The sequence below is a fragment of the Kockiozyma suomiensis genome, assembly GCF_038497685.1.
Source record: "Kockiozyma suomiensis strain NRRL Y-17356 unplaced genomic scaffold V2V93scaffold_2, whole genome shotgun sequence".
Classification (NCBI taxonomy): Eukaryota; Fungi; Ascomycota; class Lipomycetes; order Lipomycetales; family Lipomycetaceae; genus Kockiozyma; species Kockiozyma suomiensis.
In genome coordinates, this window is record NW_027117665.1 from 1,040,171 (window position 1) to 1,058,909 (window position 18,739).

General features: G+C 43.7%; 5 protein-coding genes across 5 annotated transcripts; 4 read left to right on the forward strand and 1 right to left on the reverse strand.

The window, feature by feature from the left end:
- Positions 1 to 133: 133 nt before the first annotated feature.
- Positions 134 to 667, forward strand: V2V93DRAFT_390035 (uncharacterized protein; the record flags this gene model as incomplete). The annotated part of the gene is made up of 2 exons (XM_066912385.1): positions 134 to 181; positions 242 to 667. 2 exons carry the CDS (start codon positions 134 to 136, stop codon positions 665 to 667), a joined length of 474 nt encoding a protein of 157 aa, XP_066768113.1.
- Positions 668 to 782: 115 nt separating this feature from the next.
- On the forward strand, positions 783 to 1,258 carry V2V93DRAFT_130056 (uncharacterized protein). The gene has a single exon (XM_066906803.1). It carries the CDS (start codon positions 898 to 900, stop codon positions 1,141 to 1,143), a length of 246 nt encoding a protein of 81 aa, XP_066768114.1. The 5' UTR covers positions 783 to 897; the 3' UTR covers positions 1,144 to 1,258.
- A 270-nt stretch (positions 1,259 to 1,528) lies between these two features.
- V2V93DRAFT_320994 (Di-sulfide bridge nucleocytoplasmic transport domain-containing protein) lies at positions 1,529 to 2,953 on the forward strand (the record flags this gene model as incomplete). Its single annotated transcript, XM_066907343.1, has 2 exons — positions 1,529 to 2,698; positions 2,762 to 2,953. 2 exons carry the CDS (start codon positions 1,529 to 1,531, stop codon positions 2,951 to 2,953), a joined length of 1,362 nt encoding a protein of 453 aa, XP_066768115.1.
- A 465-nt stretch (positions 2,954 to 3,418) lies between these two features.
- On the forward strand, positions 3,419 to 15,557 carry V2V93DRAFT_343036 (uncharacterized protein). The gene is made up of 12 exons (XM_066907842.1): positions 3,419 to 3,502; positions 3,619 to 3,791; positions 3,935 to 4,240; positions 4,316 to 6,875; positions 6,925 to 7,044; positions 7,103 to 7,180; positions 7,237 to 10,502; positions 10,561 to 11,047; positions 11,100 to 14,750; positions 14,813 to 15,021; positions 15,085 to 15,204; positions 15,266 to 15,557. Exons 2-12 carry the CDS (start codon positions 3,744 to 3,746, stop codon positions 15,374 to 15,376), a joined length of 10,956 nt encoding a protein of 3,651 aa, XP_066768116.1. The 5' UTR covers positions 3,419 to 3,502; positions 3,619 to 3,743; the 3' UTR covers positions 15,377 to 15,557.
- On the reverse strand, positions 15,233 to 18,644 carry V2V93DRAFT_130094 (RNA ligase-domain-containing protein). Its single transcript, XM_066906804.1, has 2 exons — positions 17,941 to 18,644; positions 15,233 to 17,878 (listed from the first exon to the last, which is right to left on the reverse strand). The coding sequence occupies exons 1-2, from the start codon at positions 18,373 to 18,375 to the stop codon at positions 15,683 to 15,685; spliced, it is 2,631 nt and encodes an 876-aa protein (XP_066768117.1). The 5' UTR covers positions 18,376 to 18,644; the 3' UTR covers positions 15,233 to 15,682.
- Positions 18,645 to 18,739: the final 95 nt, after the last annotated feature.

The following is an 18,739-nucleotide window of genomic DNA, read 5'->3' on the forward strand; positions in this document are numbered from 1 at the left end:
TCTCTTCTCATCATCCGCACAATCTTCATCATCAGCCTCCCCGAGACCGGCCTTAGCCCCCCCTTCAACGCTCTCCTCGTCCCACCTCCACCGCTTTATGGAAGAGCCGATACTTCCTACAGACTCTATTTCAATGTCCGACGAGCAGCAAACTTTGCCAACCGCAGTCCCCGCCACCGGCGTCGCCTCGCCGCTCGCCGCGACCGCCGCGACCGCCCAGCCCATCTCCCCCAGCGCCCAGTCTGACTCTAAGTCGCCCTCAGAAAGCGTTCCGCTTGTCGGCGAGAGCTCTCGTCATGGAAGACAGCTCTCGACGTCGAAGCGTGCTGCTCAGAACAGAGCTGCCCAGCGCGCCTTCAGACAGCGCAAGGAATGCTACATCAAAGACCTCGAGGCCAAGTTTGACGAGCTCAAGGCCTCGAAAGCCATTATTGACGGTTTGCGCGCCGAAAATGTTCAGCTCAGAGACTACATTCTTGCTCTTCAGTCTCGTCTCATTGAGCAGCCCGGCGTTGGAGGTGGGGGTGTACCAACTCCACCTGCCGTCTACGCGCGTCGACAACTTGATTTTATGCACGACAGCAATATTCACGAGCAGCACAACAATGCTGCCGTGTCCCTCTCTGATATAGGAAAGGAAGAGCCTTTGCCCGAGAAGGCACGCTAAGAATTTAGCTCTTTGATTTTTTCAAGAGTTCAGACTAAAAATATGGCCAATTCTTCAGAGTATACGGCAGATCTTGGTCCCCCCCTTCTTTATGGCGCTTTCTTATTGATCTCTGCGTCTTCCTCTTCTGTGGTTTTTATCTCTATGTACTTTTTGGGCCTGGGTGTTCTCTGTCTTATTTTGTGGTCATATGCTTACTTGATTGGTGGGTGATTTTTTATTTCATAACAATGTTTGCGCTTCTTGTTTGCTTGGCGCTGCTTAACGCAAAATTGGATCATACTGTCTCTATTTGTATTCTGCAGACCTTGTTGAGTTGTTGTCCATTTATGGCACTGTTTGTTTATGACTTGTTCAATGTTTGTAGTTACACTTGCAATCCGCTAAGCACCTTGTATTACTACATGTATTTTTATTTGTTTTCTGATTTACGTTACGCTCATATTTCTCCCAGTCTCTACTTTTTTCAGCCTTAAGCTGTATTTCATCGCTGGATTCTGTTAAATCAGAGCAGGTGATTATGTAAATGATAAATTTGTCAGACTATCGTAATCACATTTGCGCATAACTGCACCATTTGCTAGTGTCTATCAACATTACGCAATATGTGACTGTGCTTCAGCTACTCTTGCGAATATCTCAGCACGAAAATGACTAGGGTTAGGCTCTGGATCGCGCGTAACTCGCAAGAATCAAAATAGACAGAAGTAAACACTGTCAACCGTCGTTCACTTTACTTCATACCTCACGCAGTACTAGCCAGAGATAGGATCCTTTTTTTTTTTTTTTCTTGTGCTCATACCTGTGTAGAGGATATTGCTGCTTTGTTCTGTTTTGATCTGCCAACAGGCTGCACAAATCATGATGGAGATGGATTACTCGCCTGTACAGCGGCAAACATATCGTGGACACGAAAGTCCTATGGATTTCGCCTATAACGGATCAGGACCAGTTGACGTCAACTCTCCATTTAAAATGACGGGATCTTTTTCAACTCCTGCTCGATATCCGGGCGGCTCAAGTTCGTTTACTCCGTCTATGACACCGCAAAACTTGCAACCACAAATGACGCCGTTCTTCACTGCTCGCACAAACGGGACCCGCTCTCAGTTCACTCCGTTTGACAACCAGCCGGCTGCGAGTCCTTTAATGGACAGGGGAAACCAGTTGCGAAACGAAGAAGGATATTCAGCTGGCAGTCCAATGGATGAGGATGTTGTTATGCTCTCTGCCGGTGCCACACCGACACAGACTCCAACTCATAGAAAACATGGCGACGAGAAAGAAAAGTCTAATGTGTCAAACGAAGAAAATAAGGAGAACAGCTTATCGCTATCTGAAAAGTTTATGAAAGCGGTGCGTCGGAATTCGTCGGGTAGTAGTCCTCTGTCGAAACTGTTTTCCAGAAAGCTTTCGCCGTCTAAGAAAAGTAGTAAGAGGAGATCAAGATACACCCAAAATTCTGATCACGAAGACGATGATGAACTTTTTGATAGTGATGACTCTGAATGGTCTGACCGAGTTGTAGTGAAAAAGACTACTGTAATGAGATCTCCCAGGAAGGCATCTTCTGGTATGAGATTTGGGTCTCCTAGAAAGGGGTCACGGACAATATCATCTGATTCTGTAGGTTTTGTTGCAAACGAGGGCTCACTTCTTTCAGTCTTATCTAGTCACGACAATTTGCCATTTGTATTCGCTCAGTATTTGCAATTAATTTTCAATGTCTTTTTGGTGCTCGTGATGCTCTACTTGATTATGACATTTGTTTTGATGGTTCGCAGCGAGGTTGGTCATAAAGTGGAGGAATATACACACAAAGCAGCAATTGAAATTGCTTTGTGTACTAAAAATTATCTTGAGAATCGCTGCGCACCTGATACGCGGACCCCTTACACTGAGGCGGCGTGCTCTAGCTGGCAAAAATGCATGGATCGTGATCCCTCCGATGTCGGACGAGCAAGTGTCAGTGCCGAGACTATTGCAGATATTTTAAATAGCTTTATAGAGAGACTTTCTTACAAGAGCATGGTATGTTCCGTTCTATTCAATTTATCTGTGTTGCTGAGATAGTGGCTAATCTTTTCTCCTTAGGGCTTCATTTGTGTACTCATTCTTGGATCGATCTATGTTTCTTCAACCAAAGGATTCCAACAACCTCCGCACTATACACAGGCTCCTCCACCTGGCCAAGAACGTGCGATCTACAATTCACAAAGGTCTTTGTTGACATCTTCGCAACCTGATTTATCTAAAGCTATAAAGCCCATTGAATTGGACGATTAATTGATTTTAAATTCGCATAAAGGAGCTGGAGTGAAAGTGTCACGTTAGGTTTATGGCTAATGATTTTGTTTGTAAAGATTGGATCTCTGGGTTTTTTGCATTAAGTTTAGGTGGAGATCTTGTCTTTGGTCTTCTAAAAGGTTACGACTCGAGCGTTATGATGTGCCATGGCAGCAAATATGAATTATTGATCATATTTACAAGATTATGCATTATGCACATCCAGTCAAATAAGCAAAGCGTTTTTATAGGTGTGAGCTGAGCATTAGCTATTCGCACGACTTTGTTTTAATACGTACTAAACATCTATTACTATTGTAGCTGAGCGAACAGCATAAATCTATGAACTTCTCGGTATATAACACTGTAACTAGAGCTGATGCATCAGGTATTCTACAACCCCAACCCAAGATATATCTTACGCGCCTTTCGTACAAGGCACGCGTTTTGATCGTTATTCCTTCGCAGAACCTGTACAAGTGTCCTTATCAATTACGACTGCCCAACAGCTTCGACGTTGATATTTATTTGGTAATTACTGGTGTAGGGGTAGGTTAAATTCTATTGTATTTCTAAGCAAGTATCGTCTTGTTTGTCACCGGATCTGGCGGAGTGATCTTCAAGTACGCCTGTGAGTTTTTGGTCCTTAACTAACACCTTCACAGATTTGTTTTTGTTTGACTAATATCGCAGTATATTTTATTTGGAGAGGACTTTTTGATCTGTAATCAGGTTTTATGCAGATTCTGCAAAAAAGCAAAGTATTCTCTGCAGAATTACAGGGTGCACAATGAGAATCAAAAAGAGTCCATCTGCAGCGAAGCGATTGGCGCACATGGTATGTCTTCTCATATTTTCATCTCTCAGGTCCGTTGAAAATTTTTGCGGCCGATATATATCGGCGATTTGTGCAATTTTTTTCTTTCGGAAAGGTTATCGATTTTGATTACGACTGCAAATCTAATACTCCCTGTTCTGTAGCCACCGTCGTTGAAGAACTTTATATCCACCTTGGAAACATGCCCGCCGGAAAATTTGGCCCAACATATCGACGAGTTTGGATTTGCTTGGAACCAGCCTCGCGGTGACCTGCATCACTGGATTGCAGTGCTCAACCGATTTGATGAGATCCTAGAGCAGGCCGTCAGTGTCAGCGGCTTACGATCCGGTCAGCCCACTGCCTACATATTTCCGGCTGATGAAGATCGGAAGCTAACGGCTATACTGGATTTTACTGCGTTACTTTTAGAGCATTGCTCGCACAGAAGCCTGTATGCTAGTGGATCGGTATGTGTTTTTTAAAGATTCTCGCCTATGCTCATCCAGAATATCGGCCAAACTAACAGGGCTTTTTTTTTGCAGTATCTTTCGAGTCTGTTGTATACAAATTCACTTTCAATCTTGATTGCGAATTTAAAAGTTTGCGCTCGTCTTGCGCATCGATATGCTCAAGCAAATTCGGGTCGCTCGTCAGTATTCACCATTAGTCAGGAGAAGATGTTCAAGCTTGCGAACGCTTTTCCGCCGGCTAATCCGCTAGATGTATTGGAGAAAGTATCACTCTACGATTTGGTTGATGAAAAGAAGACTGAGTGGTCAGCTGGATGGTCGGCACTCAATTTACAATATTACATCACTGCCTCTTCTGGTTTAGCACAGTCAGAGACGCTAGGATTCCATCCCTCTACTCATTCACCATTCACGCCACAAAAGTCTTCAGAAGCTGAGAGACATTCTTCTGCGGTTAATGATGGAATGCTGTCGCTCTCTATCCCGTCTGCGGAAATTAAACGTTTGTCGATAGATAATATTTTGGAGCGAGTGATGGAAATACCTAAAGACTTTCTGGTCGATGCATTCTTGAAAGCACGCACTGCAAAGTCTTTTACAGGCGGTGTGACTGGAGTAGAAATGCGCCGGCAATTGACCGCAGTGAGGTGTCTATCAATCGAGTTTTTGACATATGTGGTTCCTGAGACCGTGATTCAGAATCGACTTTTTGCCTTGAATCCTTCTTTAGTGCCATCATTGTGCGATCTTATTCATCCAGATAACAACGTCCCTGTGCCATTGCGTACCATCACTATTGAAGCCTTACAGGCGTTGTCCGTGCACCGCTCTAAGCATAATGAGATTTTATCTTCCTTGAGCGCCAACGTGAATCATGGCGTCTTGTTGTACATCATACGTCAATTGGCGAAGGAGCTGGAGCAAGGCGAAATAATTGATTGCTATTTCAGTGATCGTTTGCTTTACCTTATTCAGGTTCTTTCTGCAAGTGGGCATTCTGCACAAGTACTAGTCAATGCCGGAGTCATGCCTGTATTAATCCAACTTATTCGCATAAAGACTAATGATTTAAGCACCATGTCAATGATTATTGTTGTTGTGCAGCATATGGTCATGACCGCGCAGGTTGCATTTGTGGAATTTGTGCAAGAAGGTGGACTAGATATCATCGTTAAGCGAATTGCAGACGAAGTAGCGTTTGATTTGAATAACGTAATGGACGTTGAACAGTCTGTTCTCGTCGATTACAAGATGGATTACACGCGTGCTCATCTACTGAAATCACTTTTCAGCTTGCTTCTCGGTATGATGCAGTCAGCTGGTAATGCTGATCGCATGCGGAATTTAGTGGAAACATCGTTGTTGGAGTCTATGAAAACGATAATCTCCAATTCGCAGATATTTGGCGCTACTGTAGTATTTTCTGCGGTTGAAATGATGTCGACTTTTATCCATAACGAGCCTACGTCGTACACTATAATCAACGAGTCAAATTTGCCTCAAGTGTTTCTAGATGCCATTCCGCAGCTGATTCAGATGACTAAATCCACTGTTGTCCCGCATGCTATCGGTGCTATATGCTTGAATAACTCTGGTCTGGAACTTGTGCGAAAGACAGGGGCTATCAAAAATTTCTTTCAGGTTTTCAAGAACAAAGATCGAGCTCAGCTTATGTCGCTGACCAACGTTCCTGGAAACCTTGCTGGCGCATTTGATGAGCTTATTCGTCATCATCCGACACTTAAGGAACAAATTCTTACGGAAATTGTCTCAGTTGGTAAGGATATCTGTGCCGAAGGAGAGACGATGAAAGGCGGTGCACGTTTTTTTTCTGTCGGATCTGACGCTGTACAAACGGAAGCGGACGACGAACTTGTGGTTCAGGATTCAAATTCTGATATCCTAGCATTAATCGATTGTTATTCTAGATTTTTGGAATCTTTGTTTCAGAACGCGGCGAACACGAAGGAATTTTCAAAGCGAGATGGAGTCAAATATTTGCTCGAATTCTTTAATTTGCCTAGCCTACCGTATGACTTCGCTTTGCGAACTCCTGCGATTACTCTTTCGCGCGTTTTCAGATTGCTTTCAGAAATTGATGGTTTTTGGACCATGTCTACAATATTGAAAGCAACAGCTTCTGCCATGAAGCGTATTAAGCAGTTTCTGGAGTTCAACAAGAGCGAGTCTTTTTTTACTTTCCTTACTCGAGAAGATGAGAATGCGACGCATTTTATAAAGGCATTGAATAGCGCTCACGGTCTTGTTCTTATTGTGTCTCAGATGTACATGCATACTGTATATCCTCATGCAAAATCGACTTTGCCAATGATTCAGCCTTTTGTAACCGTTAGCGAATGTACAAATTTGCTGGAGGAATTAGGCAAGCTGCAGCGGAACTGCATATGGGAGGACATTTGTATCACAAAGAGTCTTTCTGACGAATGGAGAGATGCTAGCAGGGTAGTTGCGGCCGATGATCAACGAGGAAAACTTAGCGAGTCTGAAAGACGCGCCGAAATTGCTGAAGCAGAGGCGAAGATTGATGTTACGGACAATCAGTACAAAAATGTGAAGATTGCTCGATATATGATGAGCCAGATTCCGAGTTCTATCAGCAAAATATTCATTGGTATGTTTACCGCGTTGCAGTCAGAGGCATTTGCTAACTATCCGTTTAGGCATTTCGAAATGGGCTCTAGCTCGTAGAGTTCCTGATACCAATCAAAAAAGATTCGGATTCGCTGTCGCGGATCAAGTGGCTACAGTATTAATTGCGGGACTAGATTTTGAGAGACTAGGTACGGCGACAAAAGTTTAGGTTTTCTGTTATATAGCTAAGGTATTAACTTCATTTAGAATCATTTGAAGATACGCGAGACAAGTTTGCATACTGGCTCTTGTTACTTTCATCTAGCCGCAACATATTATTTGATGGTGCGTTCTGCGATTTTGACTTGGACGACTATCAAACGATACTAATTTTTTTTTAGATCAACGCGTTGGAGCACCTACTCTCCAAACTGTGACAGTCATTTGCTTCAAGCGCAAAGGAGGCATTGAGGTTTTGATCAGAATTCTCGAAGGATTGTGGTACGAAATGAACAACACACCTCCGGCCGAAGAAGGCGATAAGTCTTTACTGTCTAAACAAGCGATGACGTTTGGTGATGTTGTTGTACTGCAAGTTTTTTCGGCTTTGGTCAACACAAAGTCAGTTATTGAGTCTTCTCAGACAAGCAGTTTATCTTCAAAAGAGCGCGATCGGGACCGGTCTGATTATTTTAACTCGGCCCAATTTCTTGTCGAGCTACGAGCCTCTGTCTTACCTGTCATTCGTAAACTTTGGGAGTCTAAAGAACTTAAAACAGTTTCGACCCCAATTTTAAAGATGCTTATTGGCATTCTGACCTCTATAATGAATGCTGAAGGCGAGACAGGTTGCTTGTCAAAAGATGAGGGCAGGAGATGGACATCAGACCAGTTAACGTCAGATTCTTTCAAAGACGACTATTCTTTTAGACCTACTTCATTCTTAGAACTTGGTTTCAGTCGACCAATCGAAGTCACAGAGTCTGCGGCGGATGGTGGAGAAGATGAGCTAGTTTCTAGCGAGTCAGCTCGCCAAGAAGTGGCTGTTTCGACGAGAGCCACAAATGCCAGCATCGCAGATCGCACTTCGACTGTGAGCGACACTCCTCTTTCACGTTTAGGATCTTTGGAGCAGGAGGAGCTTGGTGATCCGCTAAGCTCTACAACGCCTGCTGTTGAGAGTACGTCGTCTGCTACTGTTCCTGTGACATATCATGAGATTGAAGAGCCAAACCATGACGACTCGGATACGCCGATGGTAGAGGCTACCACTTCCGAAACAGCTAGAGAAGTCCCGAGAGGAAAAACTGTACAACTTACTTCCGTGGATGATCAACCCTCAAAGCCGATGATCTATGTCTCCGACCTGAATGAAATGCGAGAGGAAATTCGCAAAGATTTACTCGCACGTTCCTTGCAAGCTTTGAACTCTCATACTGGTGTTGTGTTTGAGATTTCAAACTTGTTGATGGCGGCGTATGGCGGTAAGCTGTTCAGCGGAGACGCTCGACGCGGTGCGGTTACCGGAATATTGGAGTTTTTGGAATCGCTTGATGTGTCTGAGGATAATTATGCTGCTCAAGTGAAGACCAACTGTCACTTGTTGGGGTTATTGATTCAGTCAGATTTGTTTTTTGTTGCAGCTGCCGGAGAGCTGCAAAAGCGATGGGATCTGTTTATCAGTTTGATAGAACGAGACCCTGGTAATTCAGAAAGCTGGTTGCCAGATGTACTCTTGATTGTGGAGAAAATTCTTTCTGATGCTGAACAGCCTAGACCAGTATTATTGGAGAATAATCTAGAAGGTCCTATTGTGGAACTTGATCAAGTACCGATGACGGTGCGCGAGGCTTTGTTCGCTGCTATTTTGAAGCTACCTGCTACCAAGACGGAGTCCAATGCTGCGGCAGTAGCCCGCGTGTTGATTATCCTTACTAGGTCCCACAGCTTTGCAGTAAAGGCATTTGAACAAGGTGCTATTGCTTCACTTCTGACTTCGATTCAACCGCTTCATGGAGACGGTAGGCTTCGTATTCAAAGCTATATCAGCACTTTACTTCGTCATGTAGTTGACGATCCCGAAACATTAGAAACGCTGATGGCGATAGAAATTAGGACCTATTTCACACAGGCAAGGCAGCAGAGACCAGCTGATGTGCCGTCATTCATTCGTGGAAACTACCAGGCCGTTCTTCGAAACCCGGAAATATTTGTCAAAGTTACCAACAAGATGTGCAAGCTCATTGGCGCTCCTGAGACACCTTCTATGCGTCAACAGAGTATCACTCTTAAGTCTCTCGACAAGCGTGCTCCTGTTCCTTCTCTGACAGCTGAAGACGCGACAGTGAAATTGGATGAAAGCGTAACAGAAGCCGACGCTAAGAAACCGGAAGACGAAGAAATGATAGATATTAAACCTTCTGAGCTTCCTGGCCCCGCTCGTGTTTTGTCGATCGAGAAAAATACTGGGGTGATGCATTTTCTGTTGAATGAGCTATTGGCTACGAAAGAAGATCCGCCTCAAGTGGCCGCAGAGACTGTCACTTCTGGTGAACAGACTGCTTCGTCCTTGATATCCACAGAAACTAGTCAAAAAGTGGAATTTAATCCAGAGAAGCATCCACAGTTCTTGAGTCGTGCATATCTGCTTGAGGCGATTACGGAACTTCTATCTTGTTATAATCAGTGTAAGCTTGAACTCATAAGCTACTCCAGACGCGGCCAAGTTGCTAGCACTCCTTCGAAACCTCGCCTGGCTATCTTAAACTATTTTTTGAATGAGCTTCTTTCTACATCTAGTTTATTTTTGTCGGAAGACATTGCGCAGAAGAAGAGAGCACTTATCTCCAATATGACTTCTCGTCTTTTGTATGCATTGATATCGAGCACCGGCGAGTATAACCAAGATAATGAAACCAAGGAAGATGAAGACTTAACAATACTTCATATTCGAAAATTTGTGTTCGACGCTACATTGCGTGCGTTCAAGGATGTGTCTTCATCTACCGAGCCACTTGGCGTCCGCTACGGAAGACTCGTCAACCTGGGCTCTCTCTGCAGCAGATTTCTAAATAGCCGAGGTCATATAGCTGGCTCATCAAAGACCGGTGCCATGCAACGCGACAGCAACGATAACTCCATTGCCAAAATTATGTTTGAGAAAAATTTCGTAGGCGCCTTAACCAGTGCCTTGAATGAAGTTGACCTAAATTTCCCAGGCTCACAAAAGGTCATCCGTGTACTTTTGAAACCTCTTGCAAAATTATCACGCACGTCAATTGAGCTGTCGGATGTGTTGGCTATGATGAAACCGAACGAAGCCAATGAAGAAGATTACTTCTCGACCGATTCGGGTCCAGAGGACTACCGCGAAGACACTCCCAACTTTTTCACAAACTCTGCCCTGGGAATGTTTGAAGTGCAAGAAGGCATGGATTACGATGAAGAGGGTTCGGAAGGGAGTGATATCGATGATCAAGGGGATGAGATGGAGTTCGACGAAGAAGATGACGACGACGAGCCTCACTCCGATGATGATGAGGAAGATTCGGTTGATGACGAAGTCATTGAATATGTCGACGAGGAGATGGATTATGACGATCCTGATGATGACTCCGATTTATCATCTGATGAGGGTGAAGGAGACGAAGACGACGGCGGCATGGATGTGAGTATTACGTTCCAAAAAACATGCATTATATGGAACATGCTAATTCTATCAATAGGTCGAGATAGTTGTATCAGGAGAGCTTGATCATGATCATATCCATGACGAAGATATTGATGATGAGCTGGATGATGAGGATGAGGAAAGTGATGACGATGAGGATGAACAAGAAAGTGATGACGATATCGATGTGGATGAAGAAGGAAGCAGTGTTCTAGGAGATTACGAGGAGGTCCCTGAATGGCAAGATATGATTGACGGAGAAGAAGATGAGATTGATACTGGCGCCGTTGGCGAATATGCTAGAGGACTTGGAGACGACATCGATGAGGAACAAGATGGAGCAATGGAAGAAGAAGATGAAGAAGAAGACGACGATATAGACGGGGAAGCTTCTATCGAATCTTTTCTGCCAGAATTAGAAGGATTTGATGATATGCGTGCTTCGCATCAGGATGGATGGGACCTTGAAGAGGTGTTGAATTATGATGATAACTTCAGACGAGGAAATCACATTTTTGTGAATTCCGGTTCCCGTTCTACTGGTATGTTTCGATTATGTGTTGCTTTTAGGTATATACTAATTTTTGTATACAGGCTGGACTGATGTAGATACTACAACCAATCCACTGCTTGTTCAGCCTCCGACTGAGGAAATTACTCCTTCTTTAGGGAGATCTGGAAATTCAGCTCCCGAAGGTATTTATCGCGCTGTACTTCAGTCTACGAGACACAACATACCATCTGAAGGCGATTTGCGTGATCTGCAAGTTTTGAATAACATGTTTCAGCATGTTATACGTCAGGATGCGCATCATTCAGTACCGACAATTTATACTGGAAACGACATTCTTCCACATGATCTAGATGCTATGTTCGATATGCATAACTCCAGGACGAATCGACCCGCCAGAGACGATCCATGGAATTGTATAGGAGCATTAGTTCCTAAGTCAACGGTTGCTCGCTGGCAGGAGGAAGCGCGAATGCTTTTTACTACCATTGGAAACGACAAAGCATTGAATGTTCTGAATCATATTCTAAACGTTTTGATTCCTGTTTCGCTCAAAGAAGAGCAAGATCGAAAGGACTATGAGACAGCGAAGCGCAAAGCCGAAAGAGAGCAAGCTGAGAAAGAGCGTCAAGAAAAAGAAAAACTGGAAGCTGAAAGGCTTGCTGCTGAGGCTGAAGCCAACGCCGAGTCTGCAGAGCCAGAGCAGTTGGCGCCAGCAGAAGCTGAACCTGTTGCCGATGAAGTTTTAGAACCTGTCTTGGAGGCTAATGACGAGTCCAAAGAAAATGAAATGGATGGAGTCGAACTAGCTGAAGATGCAGCATCCGATGCCGGATCTGGTGAAGGAGCGGATGCGTCGACTGAGAGAGTAATAGTTACAGTTGGCGGGCGTGAAGTTGATATTACTGGTTCCGGTATAGATCCAGAGTTCTTGGAGGCTTTACCGGAGGATATGCGTGAGGAAGTACTGACTGCGCATCTTCGGGAGGCGCAGTCTTCCGCTATTGGTGGCCCTGCCCCTGAATCTGAGATTGAAGCTGAGTTTCTTGCTGCATTGCCTGCCAACATTAGAGAAGAGTTACTCCAACAAGAAGCCAATGAGAGGCGTCGTGCGTCGCGAGAGCGAGAGCAGCGTGAGGCAGTATCTACTACATCGGGAGCAGAGGCCGAATCAGCGCTGCCTGATATTGATTATGCGTCATTTTTGGCATCTCTTGATCCCGCTTTACGACAGACTATTTTGGCAGAACAGGACGAAGAAGTGCTGGCTCATTTGCCACAGAATATTGCTGAAGAGGCTCATGAAATACAACGGAGGCACAATATCCACGCCATGCGGGATTACTTGGAGATTGATATCCCGACTTCTCGTCTTCACCCTTTGCGTAATTTGCCTCGATCAGAGAACCCCGTCGAAGAAACGCACAAGCCAACTCGCAACAGAAATGGAATCCAGCTCGTGGATCGTTCGGGAGTTGCATCGCTTGTTCGACTACTCTATCTACCGCAGAACAACACACAGCGCAATCCTTTATTAGAGATGCTGGTCAGTGTAACGGCTAATAAACAGAGTCGTTCGGAGCTATTCAACATGATTCTTTCTATTTTGCACGACGGAAGCATGGATATAGCTTCCGTTGAGCGCTGCTTTAGTCAGATTACTGCCCGCGCTCGACCACAGCAGCTGACAAACCTTAACACACCAACAAAAGCAGGCTCGGCTTCTAAATCACCAGCAACTCCTGCGAAGAGCGGCAACATGATGTCGGCAACGCACGGTTCAATTGAAATATCGCCTTTACAGTTAGCACAACATTGCTTGGGAGCACTTGAGTATGTTATCAAAACTAATCGTCAATTGGCAACATACTTTTTGATAGAGCATGAAAGCCCAATTGGGCTTAAGAGGAGTATGAGTCGGAAAGGAAAGACGAAAGATATGCCATTAGCTGAGGGTGCAAAGTATCCGATAAATACTTTACTCTCTCTATTAGATCGATCAATGATTCGTGACAGTTCTGTATTGATGGATATGATCTCAACACTTTTGCAGGAAGTTACGCGACCTCTCCAAGTGTTGATTAGAAAGAATTCTGAAAAGCCAAATGATGCCGATGCAAAGGAAGGTGGAAAAGCTTTAGAAGAACCATCTGTTAATGTATCTAATGGAGAATCTGTTGGCGATAACGCCGAGCTGTCTGAAACGCGAGCTGTAACTGGCGAATCGGCGGAAGTTCAGCCTGCACAGCATCGAAAGTTGTCACCACCCGTTATTCCGGAGCACAATTTATGCTTGCTGGTCAACATTCTGACTGCGAGGGAGTGCCCTAATCGTACTCTTCAGCAAACTTTGGCTGCCATGCAAAATTTGTCTGCCATTCCTGGCGCGATGGATACCTTTGGCAGAGAGCTTATTCGCCAGGCCCAGGAGCTGGGTCAGGCTCTGCCTCTGGGATTAAAGGAGCTTTCAGAGCTGATTCGATCGGCCAATACAGGCTCTGAGGTGCAAGGAATGGCATTGTCTCGCTTTTCACCGGCCAGTTCCGACCAAGCCAAATTGTTGCGCGTCTTAACTGCTGTTGACTATCTATTCGATTCTAGTCGCGATAGCGACTCTGAAGATAGGACTGGATCTGGTGATGCTTTAATTGAGCTATATGCGAGCCTGGAATTTGGTTCCTTATGGGATGCTTTAGGAAACTGTTTGCATGAGATTCAAGAGCGCTCTGATATGCTTCACGTTGCCACCGTACTTCTTCCTTTAATCGAGGCTTTCATGGTTGTCTGCAAGCGCGAGATCATCAAAGAGACCGAGGAGATGCCGCAGACACAAGTGATACCTAATGTTACTTCTAATGTTGCTAGAGTCGATTCGCTCCAAGTACCAGAAAATGAGAGAAAGCCCCATCTTTTTTATCGATTCACGGATGAGCACCGCAAGATTCTCAATCAGATGGTACGAAATAACCCAAAGCTCATGAGTGGATCGTTCTCTATTCTAGTGAAGAACCCGAAGGTTCTTGATTTTGACAACAAGAGAAATTTCTTTTATAGACAGCTTCATTTACGGGCACAGAATTCGCTCATTCATCGACCGCTGATTATCAACGTCAGACGTGATCAGGTTTTCCTGGACTCCTACAAAGCTCTGTACTTCAAGAACGGAGACGAAATCAAGTTTTCGAAGTTGAACATCCGCTTTCATGGTGAAGAAGGTGTCGACGCAGGTGGAGTAACTCGTGAATGGTTCCAGGTCTTGGCAAGACAGATGTTCAATGCCGATTATGCGCTGTTCACTCCCGTTGCTTCTGACAGAACTACTTTCCACCCCAATAGAACATCTGGAGTCAACCCTGAGCATCTCCTATTTTTCAAATTCATCGGTAGAATTATAGGGAAGGCCTTGTATGAAGGTCGTGTTCTTGATTGTCATTTCAGCCGGGCAGTGTATAAACGCATTCTGGGAAGACATGTTTCCCTGAAGGACATGGAGAATCTTGATCTAGAATATTACAAGTCTCTTGTATGGATGCTAGAAAATGATATAACAGACGTTATCACTGAGACGATGTCGCTTGAGGCTGATGACTATGGAGACAAGAAGATTATTGACTTGATTCCAAATGGTCGCGACATCGCTGTCACAGAGGAGAATAAGGCTGAATACGTGCGCCTTGTTGTTGGATACAGACTCTTGACGAGTGTTGAAGAACAATTGGATAGCTTCTTGAAGGGTATGTTTTCTACTGTTGACCTACCGAAATAAGTTTGATATGCTAACGTTACGTATAAATAGGATTCTACGATATCGTGCCTGCAGATCTGATCTCAATTTTTAACGAGAAAGAGCTCGAGCTTCTCATCTCAGGATTGCCTGATATTGATATTGACGACTGGCGAAATAATACAGTCTATCACAATTATTCGGCTTCGTCACCGCAAATTCAATGGTTCTGGCGAGCTGTAAGATCTTTCGATCTGGAAGAACGTGCTAAGTTGCTACAGGTAAGTCTCAGTTTCTTGGTTCTCTCGATTTGAGGGAAAGAGATTATATTAACGTTTCTTTAGTTTGTCACCGGTACCAGTAAGGTGCCATTGAATGGATTTGCTGAGCTGGAGGGTATGAATGGCGTCTCCAGGTTCAGTATTCATAGAGATTATGGTCGCAAGGAACGTCTTCCGTCGTCGGTAAGTTGCCAATTGTGATCTTTAGTTTCTATTGGCTGTATATGACTAACATTATCTTCAGCACACATGTTACAATCAGCTAGACATGCCAGAATACGATTCTTACGAATCTTTGCGAACATCTCTGTTACTGGCTATCACTGAAGGTACCGAAGGATTTGGATTCGTTTGATTTCATATCATTACCATGGTTGTTGAGTAGTAGTATCATTTCTATGATTATTTCATTTGTGTGAAGTCCTTTCATTGATTTTTGTTTTTTTTGTACATTTTTTTCTCTTCCTTCGTATGAGAGCATAGCAGAGTTTAGTGTTATTCTATTATTATAAATTGTTTACCATTTTTCTATTCAAACCCTAACGTCACGAGATACGGGAGCATAGTAGAGACATCACTATAAATGTAGCTTGGAAGCCATATCCCTGCAGAATGTTACCATGCAGACAATATACCTAACCATCGCAGCATTCATAATATTTCATGAACACGGCACTGGTGTCAAATCGAAAAATATTATGTCATCATCGCTAACATCGCAAACCTGAACTTCTCTTTCCTCGCCCGACTCGAGAGCTTTGAGCAAGAAATAGGCCTCTGCCGGTTTGATTGAGCTATCGACAGTGCCTATCGTGATATGGAATACCTGCCGACCCTGTAAGCGTAATGTCGCGGGACCCTGATCAGTATCTATCGTATAAGGCATAATGTTGACTTTGGCACACATGACTCTGTCATTCCAAATTAAAGAGTTAAGCACCACATCCGCTCGTAACTTCTCAAGCTGTCCTGACTTTGAGCCTTCAACATAGAACTCCCATAAGTCCGGGTTTTCGACAGCAGCGGTGACATGCATAATAGTGACATGAAACTGGCTCTGAATTCGATCTGAATCCATCAGTTTATTAAATATTGTCAGATCTGCAGCATGTCTGGTCAATAACTCACGGATAGTAGTTGCAAAATTTTGAGGCTCTGGAATTTTCAGAGCAATATAGTTGATCTTTTTCTTCTTTGACGTCTTAGGCAAATTTTCTATCTTTTGAATAGGAACTTTCTGCCTCTGCTTCTTTGTCTGAGCTTTGTTCTGAATCAGCTTTGGATTTCTCAAAGGTGGCACATAATTTAGAGCATATGAAATAGCATCATCAATCTCTTGATCACTAGGCCTTTCGGGTACAAGAAATGAATATTTATCGGCAATTGTGGAGATAATACGATCCAGATTATTCTTCAGCGATTTATCCACTTGAAGATTGATGACTAAATCAAATATATCTTTATCTGGTTCCCTTGTCATATCGACGGCTTGGAAGCGATTCAGAAATCCATTCATTATACCAGCCGTCTTTTTCTCCCCATCAGTCAAGGACTTTATTGTCTGATGATTGTCACCGCGCGCTAGCACTCTCTGCAAGGTCACTTCGCGTACTGCTTGCATACCTGCGGGTCCATCATGAACAAAATGTAATGCAATATATCGAATGTCCTCGTTAGGCATTATCTCGTTCATATCATGATAAATTTGCTCTCGCTCGCGTCTCATATGATTATTCCGATCTGCAATTGTCAATGTCCTTGTGAGCAAGGATTCTTTTAGCGCTTCGCAGAATCTTCTACCTGTACCTCCTTTGGCTCTGGCAATATTGTCATTTTGAATATGACCCCATCCAAAGAGCTTTTCTAAAACTAAAGACAGAGTAGTCTTTCCGCAGCCAATTGTAGCAACAGGCACAATCACATATTTATAATCTGAGTCTGATAAACCATTACCATTCAAGCTTTTGGAAGAGATCAACACTGAATCGTCATCATCGTATCTTAGCTGAACCTCACTTTCATCTTCGGCCTCTTCATCTTTAATAATCTGTGCTCCCGCCTTACCATAGCTCTTCAGAAATTTGTCTCGTGCAGTGATAATTCCGTGATTAGCCAAATATTGTTCAGCAATATCATTTCTGCCTCTGAAATAACTCCGCGCAAATTTGAGATACTCTTCTGTAATTTTCTTATGTTTTTTGATAACAACGGGTTTGGCAGTGAGCATACGTTTCGTCGCTTCACGCCAGCCACGATACATTAGATATGGCTCTTCAAATTTATATTTGAAAAAATAATCCACAGCATCCCTAGTATTGGGTCGCAAAGCCTTAGATCGAACAACAAATCCTTCCACGTCACAGCCTTCCCAAGCACCAGTTTCTGCACATTCGTCTAGAAAGCTCCTAAGCCTGGTATAGCTTTTTATAACTGTAAATTTTGTGGGTTTCAAACCAAATATTTCGGCAAACTGACAAACAGATTCAAAGGGATAAGTAACGAATTGAGGTAAATTCAAATTCAAACCGTGCAAGTAAAGACCAGCACGTTCACCTTGGTACTCTAAAATATGCTCCTCGAATGAATCATCACACAATTCGGCAACGGCAGTACAATTGAGGCTTCGCAAAGTCGCAGCAAGGTCTTGTTTTGTAAATCTTGTTTTGGCAAGGTGTTTCTCAATCCAGCGTTCTCCAATTTCGGAATGAGTAACGGAGGAATCACTACGAGAACCCGTCGAGTGTTTGCTGCAGACTAAAAGATTCCCGTCTGGTAACCCAGAAATAAATATTATGCATCCGTTCTCTTTCTGAGTGAGATAATAGGGAGGCTTGGTGTTTTGTTCGATCCATGGCCACTTCATTCAAATCAAAGATCAGCTCGGCTTTCGTAATCATGATAATACCAGTTATATCATACCTTAGATTCGGCGGTTTCACCGATATTAAAAAACTTATCGTAGCCTCTGACAACTATCTCCATAGATGACCCCTCTTTGGAGTCACTCTCGGTTACTATAGAGAAAAGTCCACGGGCAAGAGTTAGAAGATTTCCCTTCACATATTCCCAGTCTGCAATCTTCCATCCGTGGACCTTGTAATTCGAATGAGGCAGATCAAACTCAGAATGCTTTACTCTTGCAATCAGCTTTTTAGATTGGCCTTCTACTATTTTGGGATTTTGTAGGCTATCAAAGAGCTGAGCAGTGTCGCGTCGTCGATCGGATTCAGACCACAAAATCTTCTCAAATGGAAGATCGACAACTTTTGCAGGCACATCAGGGCTATTGGCAGATAGTCGCAGTAGATCATTTGAGCGACTGGGGGTCGAAAAAGCTTTTGAATCAAGAGACATCGCCAGTTTCAGGTGTCGCTAGTATACGGACTTGATCTAGCCGTATTTGCAGAATGTGAACAGCTAGCGGACAAAAGCTGACGCCCGCCTGTAAGTCAGTGTGTGAATTACGTATTTGATTCCCAAATCAACAGCAATAACTCCGTCTGATGTCTGATATTCATGTAGTTATTCACACAATGCAGTGGTGGTTTTCTCAGAAAATTTCACAATATGCGTCATCGGATGTGCGGCTCACCCAAAGACGTTGAACCTTAAGAGTCCTCGGCTTCGTCTTCAAAAGTATGTCAAAGCATGCCAGAAGTGGAGTTTATTGGAGTTTAAAGTCGATTGATAAATCATATTATCAACTGCTATGTTTTAC

Coding starts and splice junctions, on each gene's coding strand:
- V2V93DRAFT_130056 (XM_066906803.1), top strand. CDS start 898: ATGTTTGCGCTTCTTGTTTGCTTGGCGCTGCTTAACGCAAAATTGGAT.
- V2V93DRAFT_343036 (XM_066907842.1), top strand. CDS start 3,744: ATGAGAATCAAAAAGAGTCCATCTGCAGCGAAGCGATTGGCGCACATG. Junction 10,503..10,560: donor AAGACGACGGCGGCATGGAT/GTGAGTATTACG, acceptor TTCTATCAATAG/GTCGAGATAGTTGTATCAGG. Junction 11,048..11,099: donor TTCCGGTTCCCGTTCTACTG/GTATGTTTCGAT, acceptor TTTTGTATACAG/GCTGGACTGATGTAGATACT.
- V2V93DRAFT_130094 (XM_066906804.1), bottom strand. CDS start 18,375: ATGTCTCTTGATTCAAAAGCTTTTTCGACCCCCAGTCGCTCAAATGAT. Junction 17,879..17,940: donor GTGAAACCGCCGAATCTAAG/GTATGATATAAC, acceptor ATTTGAATGAAG/TGGCCATGGATCGAACAAAA.